This window comes from Mus caroli, unplaced genomic scaffold, assembly GCF_978045245.1.
Source record: "Mus caroli unplaced genomic scaffold, Mus_caroli_1 scaffold_15, whole genome shotgun sequence".
Taxonomy (NCBI): Eukaryota; Metazoa; Chordata; class Mammalia; order Rodentia; family Muridae; genus Mus; species Mus caroli.
Genome location: NW_028227270.1, coordinates 44,336,501 through 44,359,175, shown reverse-complemented (window position 1 = coordinate 44,359,175; position 22,675 = coordinate 44,336,501). Strand labels below are relative to the sequence as shown.

At 36.7% G+C, this 22,675-nt stretch overlaps 1 protein-coding gene across 6 annotated transcripts in view; it reads right to left on the bottom strand.

Annotated features, from left to right (window-relative positions):
• Positions 1–1,894: 1,894 nt before the first annotated feature.
• Slf1 (SMC5/6 complex localization factor 1) overlaps positions 1,895–22,675 on the bottom strand; it is a 92,896-nt gene continuing 72,115 nt past the window's right edge. For all 6 annotated transcript variants that reach the window (XM_029468203.2, XM_021180152.3, XM_029468205.2 and 3 more), the window contains 6 exons: positions 9,949–10,094; positions 8,654–8,817; positions 7,860–7,990; positions 5,901–5,993; positions 5,313–5,495; positions 1,895–2,829 (listed from right to left, as the gene is read on the bottom strand). In XM_029468203.2, coding sequence (XP_029324063.1) covers positions 2,348–2,829; positions 5,313–5,495; positions 5,901–5,993; positions 7,860–7,990; positions 8,654–8,817; positions 9,949–10,094 — 1,199 coding nt within the window. In that variant the 3' untranslated portion in view covers positions 1,895–2,347. The remainder of the gene's footprint in view (positions 2,830–5,312; positions 5,496–5,900; positions 5,994–7,859; positions 7,991–8,653; positions 8,818–9,948; positions 10,095–22,675) is intronic.

Genomic DNA, 22,675 nt, shown 5'->3' with positions numbered 1-22,675 from the left:
AATGAACATATCTACCTTGTTGAAAGATCCATTTGTGAAACAAAATTGAAGTATGCCTCTATAACAGATTGATTGCTGTTGGATCAGTAATTATATTATATAATATCTAAATAAAAGTTGTAATTTTTCCCCATGCGTAGCAGAGTGTAAATTACTCCACAGTAAAGGAACTGTAATTTTGTAGCTGGTTAATATTCACATTCTGTCTTTTAAGTTACAAACTATGAATTTATATAAAAAATTAGCTACTATATCAAAATTGGTTTATATTAAAAAACCCAAAATACTACTCTGAAAATTCATACTGCACATTTGAACTTTAAAATTTCAAATGCCTCAGACATTTTATTCTACTGCCAACTTACTTGTAAATCTAAATTATCATAGTAAAACTTAATATGTGGCAAAATGTTTCCACTGATAGATTGATTAAGGGACCAGAAACCTGCTTTATTCAATCTCTGCTAAAATATAACACATAACAGACCCGGACTGTTAAACTGTGTGGTTCATTTAGCATTTCAAAAGGACACATGCTCCACTATGTTCATAGCAACCATATTTATAATAGCCAGAAGCTGGAAAGAACCCAGATGTCCCTCAACAGAGGAATGGATACAGAAAATGTGGTAATTTATTATACAATGGAGCAATACTCAGCTATTAAAAACAATGACTTCATGAAATTCACAGACAAATGGATGGATCTAGAAAATATCATCCTGAGTGAGGTAACTCAAGTCACAAAAGAACACACATGGTATGTAGTCATGGATAAGTGGATAGTAGGTAAAGAGCATGGAATACCCACGATACAACTCACGGACACATGAAGCTCAAGAGGAAGGAAGACCAAAGAGTGGATGCTTCAGTCCTGCTTAGTGGGGGGAACAATATAATCAAGGGAAGTAGAGGGTAGGAGGGACTTGGAAAAAAAAGAGAAGGGAGAGGGGGGGAAAAGAAGGGCAGAATCAGGTATGGGAGGGGATGGAGGAGGTGAACAGAGGGTCAGAAAATTAAAAAGAGGTGCGTAGCAATGGGGAATGGGGAACTGGGGGTAGCAACCAGAAAGTCCCAGGTGCCAGGAAAGGAAGAACCTCCTAGGATGCTAGGGGGATGATATTAGCTGAAATACACCACAAAGGGCAGTGGGAGGAGAACCTGTTGAGACCATATCCAGAGATTTGGCATGGCTTCCAGATTGAGGGATGGGGCCACCCATCCATCTCCAAAATTTTAACCCAGAATTGCTCCTGTCAAAGGAAATACAGGGACAAAGAGTGGAGCAGAGACTGAAGGAAAGACCATCTAGATACTGCCCCACCTTGGGATCCATCCCACATGCAGACACCAAACCCAGACACTATTGCTGATGCCAAGAAGTGCTTGCTGACAGGACCCTGATACAGCTGTCTCCTGTGAGGTTCTGCCAGGTCCTGACCAATACAGATGTGGATGTTTGCAGTTAACCATCAGACTGAGCACAGGGACCCCAATGGAAGAATGAGGGGAAGGACTGAAGGAGCTGAAGGGGCCTTATCTGGTATCAATGGGAGGGGAGGCCCTTGGTCCTGTGAAGGCTTGATGCCCTAATGTAGAGAAATGCTAAGGCTGGAGTGTGTAGGTGGGTGGGGGAGCACCTTCATAGAAGCAGGGTAAGGGGGGATAGGATAGGGGGTTTGCAGAGGGGAAACCAGAAAGGGCATAACATTTGAAATGTAAACAAATAAAATACCCAATTAAAAATTTTTTTCAGTGTACATAAATAGGCATTTAAATATATATACTCAAAGTGAACAAATTATGATTTGTTTTTATCAGAGAAAGGGTGTGTGTGGGTGTGAGTGTTTTTTTTTTTTTTTAAACAACTAAAGACTATGAAACATAATTTAAAGTCCTAGAAAGGTTTATTTTAGAAACACAAAAGAGCAAATGCACCTTAAATATAAAGAACAAACAACTTTTACATGTATATAGATGCACATTTGAATGAATATCCTTGCCATGATTTTCAGACCTGTAGCACTCAGAGGAAAGGACATTTTGATCTGAAAAAATATTTAAATTAATTTTCTCTATATATAATATAAATAAATATTTGAAGAACAAATTTGTTTTTTAAAAATCAGTGAAACCATTTATACCCAACAAAACTACTTCATTTTCTTTTTGTATCTTTCTGAGTTAAATCCTGAGCCCATATTTTAGATCTGTAGATGTTTTATAAGTGCTATGAAACTTTGCTGTCAGTGAATAACTGAAATTAATATTTTTTTCCATAAGCTATGGATATACTAAGTGACAAGGCATGTTGCATGTTCAGAAATCTGACTCATACTTTCTGGCATCATGACACCTCTGTGATTGACTGACACATCATTTTCAGTGTCACCAATAAGGCCTCAGTATGCACTCCAGGACATACGTTTAGATTCTCAGGCAGTTCTTTAAGAACACTTGGGAGCTTCTTTAATGTCTTTACATTCCTAGCATAAACATCCAGTAACCAGTCAGTATGTGCATTGCTGGCTTCTGTATCACTATTGCATGCCATGAGCAACTCATTTAGATGACCCAACCCTTTGAAAGCTAGGATAAATTCTGAGGACAAATCAAATATTGAACAAAAATTAATCAACATCCTACTAAGTAAGAACGAACCAAATTCAAGCTGTTGGTGGTAAAAATGTTTCTGTGTCTTAGCATGAAAGTTGTCCACTGTGTCGTCTATATTTGTCATGGCAAATAGTTCTTCCTTGTCCTTAGGGGACAGCACATAATCCAAGGGCAACTCCCCCTTAGAGTTCCTCTGCTGTAACAGTTCTGGGCCTGTGAAAAAGGAAATGTAAAATGTTAATAGTAAAATACTTTTATTTTGCCAGGTTAACGGCTGCTTTCTCCCCCCACCCCAGGATAATAGAAGCCTTCCAGGATTCTGTTTAAAATCATACTTGCTGCTGATTAGCTGCCTACATACATTGTAATTGCCCATACAGACCAATAGAGGTGGGTTTACAAACTGAAAATTTTAGTCAACTGAATAATGAACTCTGCTAAAACATAGTCTATATGATAAGTGAAAACAGTTTTTAAAACCTTCCCTGCTGCCAATTAAGAACAAGAAATTCAGTACTCTCAGAAGAAATTAATAAAACACATTAATCAGAAGCTTAGAAAAAAAAGTTTCTTTTCCATTACTGACTAACCACCTGGCAATGTGAAAACTATAAAGACCCTTCACAGATACAGTACAATTTGTATTTTATACTTCTAATGTTTACTGTTCACAAAGGCAAGAGAGTCATAAAAACTTCAAAGTTAATTTTCTAAATCAAACTCAATACTTGATCTATCAAACCAAAAACGAAACCAAACCAAAACTGAAAAAGCCTGCCTATAGTCAGAGTTAGTACTTACAAAGTACTGAAATGCTCAGGACTCAAGTTCATCCTCTGAGTATTAGAGGATGACACAAGAAGTGAAAAGCAAGGGTCCATAACAAGGCATAGAAGTGCTCTTTACTCTTATCAATCACAGCTTGTAATCCTTTATACAGTCACTCACAAAAATGTAAGCAGCAATATGAAAGTATGGTAGGATACATTATAACACATCGTACCATCAGAAAGAATAGATTATTAAGCGCTAAAACTCTTTATGATGACTATAACCACAAATATAAAGGCTACATATATATAATTTGTGGGGAAAAAAGAATTGCAAATGAAAGTTGTATTATCTATTATTTTGTTAACATCTTAAAACAAAAGAAAAATATTTTTCTTATTTCTGTTTGGAAAACATTACAAGTACCTAAAGTTTTAGCAATATATACTCTTGAAATTATTGCTAGCAAGACTGAAAGTCTTGAAATGAAGAGATTATAAAGCTGCCATAGTGATAATGTCAAACCATATAAAGGTTCAAACCCAGAATCTGACTAGATAAGTCAACAAATAAACAACCTAATACAAACAACAACAAAAACAACACTGATGTAATTTAGCCAATGCACCTTGACAAACCTAAGTACAAGTGAGTTTTCTCTCCTAGATCAGAGACTAACCCACATATAACTCTGTTAGCTAAATCAGCACAGCTGATCTAATATTACACTATGCTAATCAGCTGGAATCCATTAAAGAATACATCTTATATCATTTACATTATTTGATACAGAAATGAATATTGGCTTGCATGTCAGATTAAATCTTTGAGTACAAGAAAACAGAATACTTAATAGAAAAAAAAAACATTGGGTTTGTAAAACTAGTAGTATTTAAAAGAGAAGGTAGAAGAACTAAAAATGCATCAATTATGAAACAGTGTTGGTAAAACAGACACACTTAGGCCTTTAGGGGGCAGGAGAAGACTATAAATAACCAAGTCTCTCAAGCCATCATGCAATATATCCAGGCTTTCTTACATACTCATAGGAAAAAAAAAAGGACACATGGAGAATATGCCTTTTGTTTTTATGCAGAATGAAATGCGTTATTTACAGTATAAAACACATCAAATTCTAAGTTAAAACGAACACAAACAAAACCAATAGTCACACAAATGTTTATGTTTTTCATATTACAAGCTAGTTATCAGGGTTTCTTTTTTTAAAACACAAATTAGTTTGACTATTTTGAAGCAAAATTTTGTAATAGTTCAGATGCAGAAATGTTACTAAAAGGGGAGTTGCTGAAGATAAAAATGAATCAAAAAAAGCAGTATATAGGTATGAAGCTTAAGTTATCCTCCTCATAAAAGTCTTGTACTATATTTAACATGACCTGAAAACCCAGCTTCAACTTAGTTGATGGTAAATATAAATGAAAATATCTTAGGCTATCTTTTCCATACTCTATAAAGGAATGCCATATAAAGATAATATTAGCTTAGCCAGTTATACATATATACACACCACATACATATGTAATAAAAAATGGAAAACCGAGGTAGTCATAAAGAAGCACTCAATCCACTTATTAACAAGCTTTCAGAAATTATCACTTCACAAAGATACCATATACAATAAGTTAAAGCAATATTTAAAACCAACAGCTTTAACTGCAAAAATATACTTTCATACATGAATGTTAATAGGTTTTAACAATATATACTATAAAATGGTACTTACAACAATTAATACAAGGTGTCTATATTTAGGAGACTTTTGTCTTTACTTTCTCATTATATTTTATATAAAATAAAAGCACCTTTTCTTACAGACTTTTCAATATAAAATGTTATCTGCCTCTGAGGGAGTCATCAAAAACCTAGATCATTTTCCGAAAGCCCCATAACAGGAACACACTCACCCCCATGCTGTAGAAGCAGCTTGCCAATCTCCACATGTCCGTTTGACAGCGCATCATGCAAAGGCGTCACCCCGTCCACTTGAGTGAGCAGATCCACCTCTGGACAACGCTGTAGAATTTCCTGGACACACTCTGTGTTGCCATAGTTGCAGGCTTCATGCAAAGGCGTCCAGCCAGCATTGTCTAAATTAGAAATTAAGGCAAGTTTTAAAACAGCAGAAGTACTGTTGGTTGCAAAGTATTGATATTCCACAAGTCCCCTCTATTACTCTGTAGGAGCTTCATATATGAAAAACAGCATTGGTGAAAATGAGCAGACTGTAATCATGTTTCTACTTAAAAATGAAAATAAATAAAAAGAAAATTTAAACATTAATATTGAAATATGACCAGAAAATTGCTTCTAAAATATTTTATATTATTAGCTCTAAATTATCAGATAGTGAATTATTTCAGTTTGGTTAGTAACTATTTTAAAAATATTTTTAGTAAATTCAGTTAAATGATTTTTCTTAATATGATATAAAATTATTTTGTATAACAAATTGTAAGATGCTGAATGAGAACACAAAGACTTAGAGATCTTACCTTTAACATTGATGTCTATTCCTGGCAAAGACAGAAGAAAAATCAATCTCTCCACTTGGTTTTTTATGCAAACTCTATGCAGAGCTGTTTCCCCTGACATAAAAAATTAATAGATTATTCCAGAGAAGACAAGATATCAACTAAAGAAAATAACAAAGGCCATGAACTAGAAGGTCTGGACCCATGCCAGACTGGTTTAAACATCTCTTGAATTAAAAACAAGAAAAGGAAAAAAGAGAGGTAGGGTGGGAAGAAGCCCAGTAATCCAGAGTTTCTGTTCTGTCAGCAATTCAGCAATGAATTCTACAAGGAAAGCTTTAACACAGGCATTGTCTCTCTCAGTTCAAGGTTTAACGCTTCAATCCTGCTAGAAAAACCCCAGATGATCAGAGAACACCAGAAATACTTGGTTGGTAGCAATAAAAGTTTTAAAGTGCAACTGCCCTCTCTTAAATTTATTCATGAATCTACGCTAAAATGTATAGCTCTTTCTTATACAGCATTTATAGCTTAATTCAAATGAATGTTTCTAGCTAAGCACGAGTGCCTCTACATACTCAAGTACAATTCAGAACTTCAAATCCATTAACAGATGGCTTGCTGCTTCTCAATAGGCTGTCTGGCTTGGCTACAGCCGCATGGAGGGAGAAATGTACGAATCTTAATATAAACACCGCACACACACACACACACACACACACACACACACGCGCTGAAAAGAGTCCCTAAGTACCATTTAAAGCTGAACAACAGCAGCACATAGAATGGCACAGTTTTTGATGGAGGACTGCAATAAATTGCTGGTGGTCAAAATTTCCAACTGCTCTTTGAACTAAGATTAATAAAATATAAGACATAATTTGACATTAAGGAAAATGGCTAAATACTTACCAATGACTACATAGGAAACAAAATGCATCATGGGCATTATTTGTTCCTGTTATATAAAATACTGAGTAGTACATTTTTATACTACTCAATTTTACAGAGTATCTCTGCAACTTCTACTAAACATTTATTCTACATGCAAAGTTTTCCCCCATTTCTCAATTTTCTTTCTCTCCCAACTCCTGCTATTTAGCCTGAAGTCATTCATATTCATTTTACTTCCGAACAATAAAACGAAGAAAAGAGACACTGATCTTTGAAGTGAATATCTGATTGTCATCTAATAGTCTTCATATTTTGAGCTTCATGGGCTCATAATATAAATGTCTATCGCATGGAACAATTATAAAAGCTTTGCTGTCACTGTTTTCATGAGCTAATCCATAGCATGAGTTAATACATATGATATAATCTATAAATAGAATAACTTATAAACCTAGCAATTTAGTTTATCCAAGTAGAGCTCCCTTGTAGATAACATATTTTCAGGTTACAAGACATCTAAGTAAAAGGGGTGCGAGAGAAAATTATTACAGCACTATTCTTGGAATACAATCCATTAGGTACTTAGGCTGCTGTACAGTTAGAACCAAAAGCCAAACACATTTCTGTCTGGGCTCAGTGCCTAGAAGAAAGGAGCCCATATGCTTAACACAGCTATGTAACATAGCCTACTCCTCATTCTTTGTTCACAAAATGTCTATGACTGAAAAGAGATGAAGAATGAATTATACTTTCAAATCAGAAGACACTGATTCTAAGCAGCACAGGTTGATGTGGAATTGCAAAGTAAGAAGGGCAAGTCTGGAATGAGCTCAGGGAGCATCACTTAGCATCTGGAAAGGCAGGGTGAGAAAGGGAGGACTATTCTATTACATCATCTACTAAGTGACCACTTCTTTTCTATACACAAGAGTTCAAGAAAATATTACATTATCCATTAAAGTATTTCCTGGACTTAGTTCAATATTTAAGTTTAAACTTTCATTAGGGCAAATGTGTGAGATTTTCAAATACTGTCTACAAGGATAGAAAGTACTTAATATAAGTTAATTCAGATATTTGGGGTACCTTTCAGATTAGTTTTATGAAAATTCATCTTTGTAACCAAAGATGGGCAATTCTCCTTGGAACATGACAATTCCTCTGACTTCTTTTTCAATTTTTTCAATGATGAGGAACATTTAGCACGGTTTAACTCTCTGAAAAGAAAGAAAACCAAGAAAATCTTGTTTTTCAGTAAGTCATGCCAGCATACATAAGATAGTATTTTTCTTCCTTTAAAATGTATCCTGCTTTGAACTCATTCAATCATACTGCTTTCCAGCCTTTAGAGTGAAGTCAGCTACATGAGAACAAATTTTGATGCATTAATTTTTACTTTATTAGTCTATATCTCCAACTGCTCAGTAAAAAGGTAATGAGTGTAGAATGCTGGGCAAGGAGGAAACTAAGTAAATCAGATTTTGTAGAGGAAATAAAGCTGAAAGTTCCATGAGAGTGCAGGCCTTCAGATTTCCCAATCAAGAAGTCTTTCATTTTGAGAAAGTATAGCATCTCATATAAATCTAAAACCTTATTTATACTACCTATAAAAATGTTGAACTTTCTGTTTCAGACAACATTCTTATGAAGACTTTATTAATAGTTTCATTTCTTTCAGGAAGCACTTAGTAGGAAGGAAGTATGGTCATTGCATTACAGTAAAAGAAAAGTGCTGATCTTATTTATTTATAGGTCCAAAATTGAGTTTTCTCTCAATCGTCATATGTATACAATACCCAAAATAAACTAAAGCACCAGGAATTTCAGAGAAAAGACCATATTCCAAAACAAAGTGCAGCTGCAGCAACAACACTACTTACAGGAGCTCTGGCCGACCTTCTGCTTGTTTCCGTTTTGCACCATTCAGCATTAGTAATGCTCTTTGAGACTCTAGGCAAGGCTGCTGGCAGAGTTTTTTTGGCATCTGCATCTTTCCAGCCCCATGTATGTCCATTTTTCCCAAAACTGGCAAATAGGAATCTATCTGTTGCAAAAGAATATTATAACATTATCACAACTATAGAGACAGTAAAAGGGATTACTTCATTATTTTGCTATAAAGTCTGGGTAAATTTTCTTGATTTCATAACTAGGTTGTGACATGATCTTCTCCAAGCATGACTAAATATTAACACTGCCAGTTCTGTGTAATTATCTGTATAATTATTTTGTCAATATCTTATAGATGATGATATCTTTTAGAAAATGATACTTTCCAGTTCAATCTTAATACTCATTTAGGAAAGTTCTTTTGATTAAGTCTCATATCCAACTTACATATTTTTATACTTAAAAGACTTATAGTCAAAAGGTATTTTGTTATTTCTATTTTGCTAATGAATTTTTTTCAAGAGAAAGGTAAGTCCAGAATAAATGGGACAAGGAGTCCACCAGTCCTGTTGCAAAGCAGTTTGCCCAGTGTCACACTAAACAATGGACTTGGCATTTGCTGAAGAAGTGCTAGGGCATTAGAACTTAGTACCTAACATGACCAAGACAAAAGAGAGTGCGAACAAATGCAGCTTATATATACATGTATATGTGTAGGATACATCTTTCCAAGTTTTCCTTTTCAAATATCAAATTCAACAAATTCTTGGATGTGGTTTTAAAATATATATTATGACAAAAGTCAAAATTACTTTTTTATACTTTTTTATACTTTTTTTCCCCAAATAATTAAATCTATTCCTTAAAGGATTTATTTTTATTATTTATTTATTTAACGTGTGTGTGTGTGTGTGTGTGTGTGTGTGTGTGTGTGTGTCTGAGAGTGTGTGTGTTTAGGGGGTAGATGCACACCATTGTGCCTGAAGCCAGAAGATCCATACATTCTAGGAACTGAAATTGGGTCCTCTGAAAGAACATCAAGTGATTTTAACCATGAAGCCATCTCTCCAGTGCCCCACTAATGTATTTTTGAGAAAAATCAAAACAAAAAACAAAACTAACAAACAAACCCCCCCCCCCGGCTCCTTAATGTGTTGGAAGATTTATAAGTTGTGTTTTGTCTACTTACGAGAAATAACTAAGAATTAAAACTGAACTCATGAACTAACTTCTTAAAAAAAGAAACAAAACAAAGAAACCACCCCCCGAGTAGGGCACAGCTTACTATTTTCTGAAGAGAGAGTGGCTCAGTGCACGTACTAGTGGGGCCCTGTAAGCACAGCTTTTTAAAAATTGCTTCTGCAACAAACATTTGAAGCCAGGAAGATGAAAAGGAACAAATGAAGATCTCTAATTCTTTTGAAGAAAAGTCTGTAAAAACAAGTAAATAGAGTTACTGCTATATCTTATACATTTCCCCTGTATCTCCACTATGGATTGTGCTCAATTGAGTAACATTTCTTAAGCCAATAAACTTTTGTTAAAATTTAAAACAATATAGATGGTTTTATATAAACATTTTATATGAAACACTTATAAATATATACTTATATATATTATATACACACATACATTGCTCCTTGCTTTTCAAGAGAACATTTTTTTATGGTACATATGGCAGCATTTGAAAAATAAGCAGCATCACTTTATCAGGTAGTGGATTCCCATGTCACCCATTGAATGATACTTATTTTCTGCTAAAGTTTCTATATAAATAGCAGCATACATTCAGAAGAGCAGACCCCTTCCTGCATCTCACCTGGGCAGCACAGTAGAGTTGCCCCTTCTTGGGGTAATTGGCCCCACCCCTTGCTGGTAAGGGAGAGCTGGCCAAAGGGTGTGAGAGCAGGAGAGATGGCCCCATCCCTAGCAGGAACAGTGCTGAAGAGTTGGCCCAGATGGCTTGAGCCCAGGGGGAGGTAGAGTCAGTTCTGCCTTTTGCTAGCTGCCACAAACCAGAGAGCTGAACAAAACACCAAGGCTGTAAGTTGGCTCACCCTAATATTTACCCCATTTATAAATTGCTGGAGTGTATGAAGGGGCTGGACCTCATGGTTATCTGAGAGGAGTCCAAGTGAGGATCGAATATTGATCATGTAGCAGAAGCCAAAGGCCTTGAGTCACATCAGTGATTCATTGTACTGAACATTTGCAAGTAAAGCTGTTGGGCAAACCTATGGGACATACTACAGCCAGATTTATTCTTTTAATTTTTATTTACTTGTTTGTTTTCTTCTGGAGGTTGCAAGGGCAGAGGGCAGCTATGGAGGGATGGGGGGATGAGTGGGATTGTGGTGCATGAGGTGACATGCACAAAGACTCAATCAAAAATAAAAAAGAATAGCAGTATAAATAACACAATAGAATGACAAAGAATGAAATCAACCAGTAGGATACTAAAAGAGCAATCGTTAAATAACAAGACATGATATAAAAAAAGTTGTGATACATAGGTCAATGGAGAAAAAAAAGGCCCAGAAAGAAGGCTTAGGCTCCTATAGTCAACTGGTTTTTGACACAGATGCCTTCAAGAACTAGTGTTAGGAAAACTAAATATATACATTAGATCTTCATTTCACATCAAACATCAACTCTAAATGAACATACACCTTAAGAGTTGAAACTTTCAACCATTAGAGAAAAAAAAAAACTTTTGACAATAGAAGCACAAGAGGGACTTTCTGCATATAACTGTACTGCTCAGGAAATAAAGGCAACAACCAACAAATGGAGCCTCATGAAAAGAATGCCTCCTGACTGAGAGAAAATGAAAAGATAGTCTCCTAACTGAGAGAAAACTCTTGGTCACAGTAAACTAATTTCAGCATTCAAAACACTTCATGGAAAGTCCTGAAAAAATATGAGAACCATTTTTTGTTTGTACCCTTCTGCATCATATAAAAAGTGTGTACTTGAATTTCTGCTACAATATAAATAAAAATGTGTTGAGTGTATGAATAAAATGGAAATATTCTGACTGAAATTATTAGTAAATATAAAAATTATTTAAGAAGTCTGAATTATATAAAGAACAAAAGAAAATTAAAAGACGCAAAACATTTAGAAACTATCAGGAAAAATATATTGACATATCTAAAAAAGGGTACACATGGCTTATTAAGGGATTCCTGAGATATGAAATATTAAGTTGTGATATAAATTCAAAATTTTTAATAATACAATTCATTCGTTGTGAATCTCATCTATGTATATAATGCCTAGTTACCTTCCAGGCCTACTAGCTACTTCCTATCTATAAGTCACCAGCATATGTTCATGTCTGGGTTTTGTTTTGTTTTTTGCATCTACCAATTTAACCAGGGCCATCTGTATGACCCTGAGATTGTTGGAATGACATGTTTTCTATAACATCAAAGCCATAAGAAATTATCTCAAAGATAAGCAAATGGAATATAAACAAAATGTTATTGGAACACAGGTATTATATATTATTATTTGTGTAAGGTTGTTTTCTAACTACAATTTCTTAGTCCTAAAGAGCAAGGGATATTTAGATATTTTACATAAATGGGAAAGCTAATCCCCAGTTAATGCTAGTCTCTCAAGAATTTCAATTAGGATAAAAATCAATTTCAGATAGCTGTTAGAAGTATTGCAAAAAAAACAATACTATAGCTTTGACTTGGAACTGATGGCCATGAGATCTGATGAAAAGAAGAAAGGATAACTGACTTCTGCAATACATACTGCCTTAATTCTCATAAAACAACTATAAGGTTCAGCAACTATACTAAATGTGAACAGGAAAGGTGGATCACTACCTTAAAATGAAAATAATACAATGGCTAAATCATCTATCTTTACTAATGAGTCAGAAAATACAAAGAAAGTAATTGAACTCTTTCAGGCCTTCATCTTCAGGCAGTAGGCAGAACTGAGACTCAGACCTCTGTCCACTTTCCCCTACAGAGGAGAATCAGCCTCCAGAGAGGGCTCTGACTATGGGACCAGGTGACTTGTATCCTGGGTCCCTCAGAGTCCAGTCTGCCCAGGATAGTGCATGGACTGCAGAAGTAACACAGCTACTGGGACAGGGTCCCTTTCCGGTTTTCATCTTCAGCCAGGAGGCAGAGCTGAGCTCCAGACCTCTGTGCACCTTCCTGGCAAGAGAACTTGCCTGCAGAGAGTACTCTGACCACGGAGACTAAGGAGAGAGCTGGACTCCCAGGAGATTTGACAGAGGCTAACAGAGTCACAGGAGGAACAAACTCCAGTCAGAGACAGCAATAACAACTAACACTAGAGATTACCAGATGGTGAAAGGCAAACATAAGAATCTTACTAACAGAAACCAAGACCACTCAGCATCATCAGAACCCAGCACACCCAACATAGCAAGTCCTGGATACCCCAACACACCCGAAAAGCAAGATTTGGATTTAAAATCATATCTCATGATGCTGGTAGCAGATTTTAAGAAGGACATTAATAACTCACTTAAAGAAATACAGGAGATAATAGCCAGAAGCTGGAAAGAACTCAGATGCCCCTCAACAGAGGAATGGATACAAAAAATGTGGTACATTTACACAATGGAGTACTACTCAGCTATTAAAAAGAATGAATTTATGAAATTCCTAGGCAAATGGTTGGACCTGGAGGGCATTATCCAAAGTGAGGTAACCCAATCACAGAAGACCTCAAATGATATGTACTCACTGATAGGTGGATATTAGTCCAGAAACTTAGAATACCCAAGATATAAGTTACAATTTGCAAAACACATGAATCTCAAGAAGAACGAAGACCTAAGTGTGGATACTTTGCTCCTTTTTAGAATTGGGAACAAAACACCCATGGAAGGAGTTACAGAGACAAAGTTTGGAGCTGAGACAAAAGGATAGACCATTTAGAGACTGCCATATCCGGCGATCCATCCCATAATCAGCCTCCAAACGCTGATACCATTGCATACACTAGCAAGATTGTGATGATAGGACCCTGATATAGCTGTCTCTTGTGAGACTATGCCAGGGCCTAGCAAACACAGAAGTGGATGCTCACAGTCAGCTATTGAATGGATCACAGGGCCCCCAATGGAGGAGCTAGAGAAAGCACCCAAGGAACTAAAGGGATCTGCAACCCTATAGGTGGAACAACATTATGAACTAACCAGTACCCCGGAGCTCTTGACTCTAGCTGCATATGTATCAAAAGATGGCCTAGTCGGCCATCACTGCAAAGAGAGGCCCATTGGACTTGCAAACTTTATATGCCCCAGTACAGGGGAACGCCAGGGCCAAAAAGTGGGAGTGGGTGGGTAGGGGAGTGGGGGGGAGGGAATGGGGGACTTTTGGGATAGCATTGGAAATGTAAATGAGGAAATACCTAATTAAAAAAAAAACTAATACTTAAAACAAACAAACAAAAAAAAGAAATACAGGAGAACACGGCTAAACAGGTAGTAGGCCTTAAAGAGGAAGCACAAAAATCCCTTAAAGAATTGCAGGAAAACACAACCAAACAAGTGATGGAATTGAACAAAACAATCCAAGATCTAAAAATGGAAGTAGAAACAATAAAGAAACGCAAAGGGAGACAACTCTGGAAATAAAAATCCTAGGAAAGAACTCTGGAACCATAGATGCGAGCATCAGCAATAGAATACAAGAGATGGAAGAGAGAATCTCAGGTGCAGAAAATTCCAGAGAGAACATGCACACAACAATCAAACAAAATGCAAAATGCAAAAAGATACTGACTCTAAACATCTAGAAAATCCAGGACACAATGAGAAGACCAAACCTATGGATAAAAGGACTATTCGAGAATGAAGATTTTCAACTTAAAGGGCCAGTAAATATCTTCAAAAAAATTATAGAAGAAAAATTCCCAAACCTAAAGAAAGAGATGCCCATGAACATACAATAAGCCTAGAGAGCTCCAAATAGACTAGATCAGAAAAGAAATTCTTCCCAACACATAATAATCAGAACAACAAATGCACTAAATAAAGATAGAATATTAAAAGCAGCAAGGGAAAAAGGTCAAGTAACATATAAAGGCAGACCTATTAGAATTACACCAGACTTCTCACCAGAGACTATGAAAGCCAGAAGATCCTGGACAGATGTCATAAAGAGACCCTAAGAGAATACAAATGCCAGTCCAGGTTACTATACCCAGCAAAACTCTCAATTCCCATAGATGGAAAAACCAAAGTATTCCATGACAAAACCCAATTCACATAATATCTTTCCACGAATCCAGCCCTTCAAAGGATAATAAAGGGAAAATACCAACACAAGGACAGAAATTACACCCTAGAAAATGCAAGAAAGTAATCCCTCAACAAACCAAAAAGAAGATAGCCAGAAGAACAGAACAGAAGCCGCAAGAACAGAAGCCCAACTCTAACAACAAAAATAACAGCAAGGAACAATTACTTTTCCTTAATATCTCTTAATATCAATGGACCCAATTCCCCAATAAAAAGACATAGACTAACAGACTGGCTACAAAAACAGTACCCAGCATTTTGCTGCTTACAGGAAACCTACCTCAGGGAAAAAGATAGAAACTACCTCAGAGTGAAAGGCTGGAAAACCATTTTCCAAGCAAATGATCCAAAGAGACAAGCTGGAGCAGCCATTCTAATATCGAATAAAATCAACTTCCAACCCAAATTTATCAAAAAAGACAAGGAGGGGCACTGCATACTCATCAAAGGTAAAATCTTCTAAGATGAACTCTCGATTCTGAATATCTATGTTCCAAATGAAACTTTAGTAAAGCTCAAAGCACACATTGCACTGGACACAGTAATAGTGAGAGACTTCAACACCCCACTCTATCACTGCACAATCCTGGAAAAAGAAACTAAATAGAGACATATTGAAACTAACAGAAGTTATGAAACAAATGGATTTAACAGATATCTACAGAACATGTTATCCTAAAACAAAAGGATATACCTTCTTCTCAGCACCTCATGGTACCTTCTCCAAAATTGACCATATAATTTGTCACAAAACAGGCCTCAACAGATACAAAAATATTGAAATTGTCCCATGCATCCTATCAGACCACCATGGATTAAGGCTGATCTCCAATAACAAAATAAATAATAGAAAGTCACCATTCATGTGGAAACTGAACAACACTCTTCTCAATGATACCTTGGTCAAGGAAGGAATAAAGAAAGAAAGACTTTTTAGAGTTTAATGAAAATGAAGCCACAACATACCCAAACTTATGGGACACAATGAAAGCATTTCTAAAAGGAAACTCATAGCTCTGAGTGCCTCCAAAAAGAAACTAGAGAGAGCACACACTAGCAGCTTGACAACACACCTAAAATCAAATGGATCTGGCAGATATCTACAGAACATGTTATCCTAAAACAAAAGGATATACCTTCTCCTCAGCACCTCATGGTACCTTCTCCAAAATTGACCACGTAATCAGTCACAAAACAAGCCTCAAGAGATATAAAAATATTGAAATTATCTCATGCATCCTATGATATCACCACAGATTAAGGCTGATCTTCAATAACAACATAAATAATAGAAAGCTGACATTCACATGGAAGCTGAAGAACGGTCTACTCAATGATACATTGGGTCAAGGAAGAAATAAAGAAAGAAATTAAAGACTTTTTAGAGTTAAATGAAAATGAAGCCACAACATACCCAAACTTATGGGACACAATGGAAGCATTCCTAAGAGGAAAATGCATTGTTCTGAGTGCCTCCAAAAAGAAACTACAGAAAGCATACACTAGCAGCTTAACAGCACACCTTAAAGCTCAAGAACAAAAGGAAGCAAATACACACAAGAGGAGTAGACGGAGGAAATAATCAAACTCAGGGCTGAAATCAACATGTAGAAATAAAAAGAACTATTCGAAGAATCAACCAAACCAGGAGTTGGTTCTTTGAGAAAATCAACAAGATAGATAAACCCTTACCCAGACTAACTAGAGAGCACAGGGATAGTATCCTAATTAACAAAATCAGAAATGAAAAGGGAGACATACCAACAGAACCTGAGGAAATCCAAAATATCATTAGATCCTACTACAAAGGGTCAACAAAACTGAAAAACCTGGATGAAATGGACAAATTTCTAGACAGATACCAGGTACCAAAATTAAATCAGGATCAGATTGATGATCTAAACAGTCCCATATCCCCTAAAGAGATAGAAGTAGTCATTAATAGCCTCCCAACAACAACAACAACAACAACAAAGCCAAGGACCAGACGGGTTTTGTGCAGAATTCTATAAGACTTTAAAAGAAGACCTAATTCTAATTTTCCTGAAAGTATTCCACAAAATAGAAAAGAAGGTATTCTACCCAATTCATTCTATGAAGCCACAATTATTTTGATACCTAAACCACATAAAGATACAACAAAAAAAGAGAACTTCAACCAATTTCCCTTATGAATATCGATGCAAAAATATGGGGAACAAAATACCCATGGAAGAACTCACAGAGACAAAGATTGGAGCTGAGAGGGAAGAAAGGACCATCCAGAGACTGCCCCACCTGGGGATCCATCCCATATACAATCACTAAACCCAGACACTATTGCATATAGCAAGATTTTGATGACAGGGCCCTGATATTGTTGTCTCTTTTGCAGCTATGCCAGTGCCTGGCAAATACAGAAGTGGATGCTCACAGTCATCTATTAGAAGGAAAACAGGGCCCCTAATGAAGGAGCTAGAGAAAGTACCCAAGGAGCTAAAGGGGTCTGCAACCATGTAGGAGGAACAACAATATGAAGTAACAAGTACCCCCCAGAACTGTGTCTCTAGTTGCATATGTAACAGAGAATAGCTTAGTTGGCGGTCAATGGGAGGAGAGGCCCTTCTTCTTGTGAAGATCATATGCCCCACTACAGGGGAATGTCAGGGCCAGGAGGAGCGAGTGGGTGGGTTGGGGAGCAGTGTGTGTGGGGGTATAAGGTGCTTTGGGGATAGCATTTAAAATGTAAATGAAGAAAATATCTAATAAAAAATTTATTACATAAAAAAATTAAATAATATTCTTGCAAGCCTAATCCAAGAACACATCAAAACGATCATTCATCATAATCAAGTAGGCTTCATCGCAGGGATGCAGGAATGGTTTAGTATACAGAAATCCATCAATGTAATCCACTATATAAACAAACTCAAAGACAAAAACCACATGGTCATCTAATTAGAAGCTGAGAAAGCATTTGACAAAATCCATGATAAAAGTCTAAGAAAAATCAGGAATTCAAGACCCATACCTAAACATAATAAAAGCAATATATAGCAAACCAATAGCCAACATCAAACTAAATGAAGAGAAAGTTGAAGCAATCTCACTAAAATCAGGGAGTAGACAAGGCTGGTCACTTTCTCCCTACCTATTCAATATAGTACTGCAAGTCCTAGCCAGAGGAACTCGACAACAAAAGGAGATCAAGGGGATAAAAATTGGAAAGGAAGAAGCCATAATATCACTATTTGCAGATGATATAATAGTATATGTAAGTGACTCAAAAAATTCCACCAGAGAACTCCTAAACCAGATAAACAACTTCAGTGAAATAGCTGGATATAAAATTAACTCAAACAAATCAGTGGCCTTTCTCTACATAAAAGATGAACAGGCTGAGAAAGAAATTAGGCAAAGAACACCCTTCACAATAGTCACAAAAAATATAAAATACCTTGGTGTAACTCTAACTAAGGAAGTAAAAGATTTGTCTCTGAAGAAAAAATCAAAGAAGATCTCAGAAGATGGAAAGATCTACCATACTCATGGATTGGCAGGATTGATATAGTAAAAATGGCTATCTTGCCTAAAGCAATCTACAGACTCAATGCAATCCCCATCAAAATTCCAACTCAATTCTTAAACGAATTAGAAAGAGCAATCTGCAAATACATGTGGAATAAGAAAAAAACCTAGGATTGCAAAAAATATTCTCAACAATAAAAGAACCTCTTTTGGAATCACTATGCCTGACCTCAAGCTGTACACAGAGCAATTGTGGTAAGTACTGCATGGTACTGGTACAGTGACAGACATGTAGATCAGTGCAATAGAATTGAAGACCCAGAAATGAACCCACACACCTATGGTCACTTGAATTTTGACAAGGGAGCTAAAACCATCCAATGGAAAATAGACAGTATTTTAAACAAATGGTGCTGGCACAACTGGCAGTTATCATGTAGAAGAATGTGAATTGATCCATTTTTATCTCCTTGTACAAAGCTCAAATCTAAGTGGATCAAGGAACTCCACAGAAAGCCAGAGACACTGAAACTTATAGAGGAGAAAGTGGGGAAAAGCCTCAAAGATATGGGCTCAGGGGAAAAAATTCCTTAATAGAACAATGATTTGTTTTGTAAGATCAAGAATCGACAAGTGGGACTTCATAAAATTGCAAAGCTTTTGTAAGTCAAAATACACTGTCAATAACATAAAAAGGCCACCAGAGATTGGGAAAGGATCTTTCCCAATCCTAAATCAGATAGGGGGACTAATATCCAATATATACAAAGATCTCAAGAAACTGGACTCTAGAAAATCAAATAACCCCATTAAAAAATGGGGCTCAGAGCTAAACAAAGAATTCTCACCTGAGGAATACCGAATGGCTGAGAAGCACCTGAAAAAATGTTCAATATCCTTAATTATCAGGGAAATGCAAATCAAAACAACCCTGAGATTCCACCTCACACCAGTCAGAATGACTAAGAACAAAAATTCAGGTGATAGCAAATGTTGGCGAGGATGTGGAAAAAGAAGAACACTCCTCCATTTTTGGTGGGATTGCAAGTTGGAAATCAGTCTTGTGGTTCCTCAGAATACTGGACATAGTACTACCAGAAGATCCAGCAATACCTCTCCTGGGCATATACCCAGGTGATGTTCCAACTTGTAATAAGAACACATACTCCACTATGTTCATAGCAGTCTTATTTATAATAGCCAGAAGCTGGAAAGAACCCAGATATCCCTCAACAGAGGAATGGATACAGAAAATGTGGTACATTTATACAATGGAGTACTAGTCAGCTTTTTTGGGGGGGGTAGGGGGGGCTTGAGACAGGGTTTCTCTGTATAGCTCTGGCTGTCTTGGAACTCACTTTGTAGACAAGGCTGGCCTCGAACTCAGAAATCCGCCTGCCTCTGCCTCCTGAGTGCTGGGATTAAAGGCATGCGCCACCATGCCTGGCTCTAGTCAGCTATTTTTAAAAACAATGAATTCATTAAATTCTTAGGCAAATGGATGGATCTGGAGGATATCATCCTGAGTGAGGTAACCCAGTTACAGAAGAACACACATGATATGCACTCACTGATAAGCGGATATTAACTCAGAAACTTAGACTACCCAAGATACAATTTGCAAAACACATGAAACTCAAGAAGGAAGACCAAAGTGTGGATGCTTCATTCCTTCTTAGATTGGGAAACAAAATTCCCCTGGAAGAAGTTACAGAGACAAAATTTGGAGCTGAGAGAGAAGAAAGGCCCATCCAGAGACTGCCCCACCTGGGGATCCATCCTATATATAACCACCAAACCCAGACACTATTGCATATGCCAGCAAGAGTCTACTGACAGGACCCTGACAAAGCTCTCTCGTGAGGCTATGCCAGTGCCTGGCAAATACAGAAGTGGATGCTCACAGTCATGTATTGGATGGAGCACAGGGCCCCTAGAGGAAGTACTCAAGGAAGTAAAGGGGTCTGCAACCCTATAGGAAGATCAACAATATGAAATAACCCGTACCCCACAGAACTGTGTCTGTAGTTGCATATATAGCAGAAGATGGCCCTAGTCGGCCATCAATGGGAGGAGAGGCCCTTCTTCTTGAGAAGTTCATATGCCCCAGTACAGGGGAATACCAGGGCCAGGAGGCGGGAGTGGGTGGATTGGGGAGCATGGCGGGGGTGGGGGTTGAGGCTATAGGGGACTTTAGGGATAGCATTTGAAATGTAAATGAAGAAATATCTAATAAAAAATAAAAAAAGAAAGTAATTGAACTACAGAATAATTCAAAGAAACGTAAAGAAGAAAAAAAACCCCAAACAAAACAGGTGGGATTTACCAGAGAGAAATAACAGCCACAGCAACCAAAGAAACTGGGAAACAAAAATATTCAAAAAGAATTGCCTCCATGAGATCCAGCAGTGGGGCATTTTCTCAATAAGTGATCAAGGGGGAAGGGCCCCTTGTAGGTGGGACCATCTCTGGGCTGGTAGTTTTGGTTGTATAAGAAAGCAGGCTGAGCAAGCCAGTGGAAGCAAGCCAGTAAGTAACATCCCTCCATGGCCTCTGCATCAGCTCCTGCTTCCTGACCTGCTTGAGTTCCAGTCCTGACTTCCTTGGTGATGAACTGCAGTATGGAAGTGTAAGCTGAATAAACTCTTTCCTCTCCAACTTGCTTCTTGTCCACAAATAGAAACCCTGACTAAGACATCGAGTAAGCTATATTGCTGGTGGACACACTGAGCAGAGTAAGAAAATTCACTTCAAACAATGGCATAATTTCAACTTCATTTGGAGTTTTAAATTGGTTCAGAGAGGTAGAGATGGCTCCCTGTCATCAAATTAATGGTTGTGACCATGGTATGAAGAGGAAGAGTAAGGTTACAGTTTTACTTCAAGTCAGTCATCAGTCACAGGTTCCACCTGCTACGGACGGGGTAAATATGTCACGTGAGAATCTACCGTTGGAGTGAAGAGGCCACTAAAGTAGTGGCATATAGATTTCTATTAATATAAGGGTTATTATTTCAGGCATTTGGATAAAGTATAGCTCACATTTCATTAAAGGCAAGTTTTAAACATTGGAAAAAACACAAATGCTGACAGTCTTTAATGCCACTGCGAAAACTTTCATGGGCCCTGAAACTTAAGGAGGTTTCATTAAAAGATGAAAACAAGGAATTGTTAGCTAAAGTTTTAGCATTCTTCCTATTATGGCGCAATTGTGATTTTTTTTAAAAAGCCACCAACCTACTGGAAAGGAATAATTAAGGTTCTGAGGAAGGAGTAAATTTGCACTAAGCAATGTTTAAAAGTCACTCATAAAAGACAGCTATTCTAAAAAAGGATAGCAATCACCATCTAATTCAATAAAAGAGAAACAGAAAGGAGATAGTATGATAAAAATCTCCTAACTTTAGCAGTATAAAGACACCTTTTTGTAGAAGGTATCAAATAAATTATAAACTCAATTATTATAATCTGTATTCCGATTACAGAGTTGTTTTTAAGGAGTTAACACGATTAACCGTAGATTTAAGAACTTTTTCTTAAAACAAAAAATAAGATGCACTGGAAAATGTGCAGAATTATTTTCCTGTAAGTTCAAACCACAGATTGACTTGGTAAGAAAGAAAATAGGCTTTTGACTTGGAGGGGGGGGAGACCACAAAAGCTCAGGGAGTTAAAGAAGTTAGAAATGCAAGGTTATAGGTATGAAGGAGGGAAAACAGGAACAGCTAGGTGTTCTGTTCTGAATCTGTGTATGCAGTCAGGGAATTCTCATTCTGCAGACTGGGAAGATTAGATTAGATCTGATTAGAAACACTTCCTGAAGTGCTTGCTGAAGAGTCCTGTTGGCAAACTGCCTAAATAATATCCTTCCTTCCATTTATTTCACAAGAAACTTCTAAACAAAAGTAAATGATGGGGAACAGGAAGAATGTAGAAACTATGCATAATACTGTTAAGAATAGACCCAAAAATAAGAGGTTCTTTTAAAATGCATATTAGGACAATTTCAAAAGTAGTTAATACATGAGCAAAACCTTGTAATTAATGAGAAAAACTTATAATCAATGAGATAAGCCAAATTAATGTAAGGATACAAGAAGTTATATGGCAAGCATTCTGGGTCAGTGAATTCCATTTTAAAATCCTATTGATACCAAAAAAAGACCTGATACAAAGATCAGACTGTAATAGATTCTACTCTGTT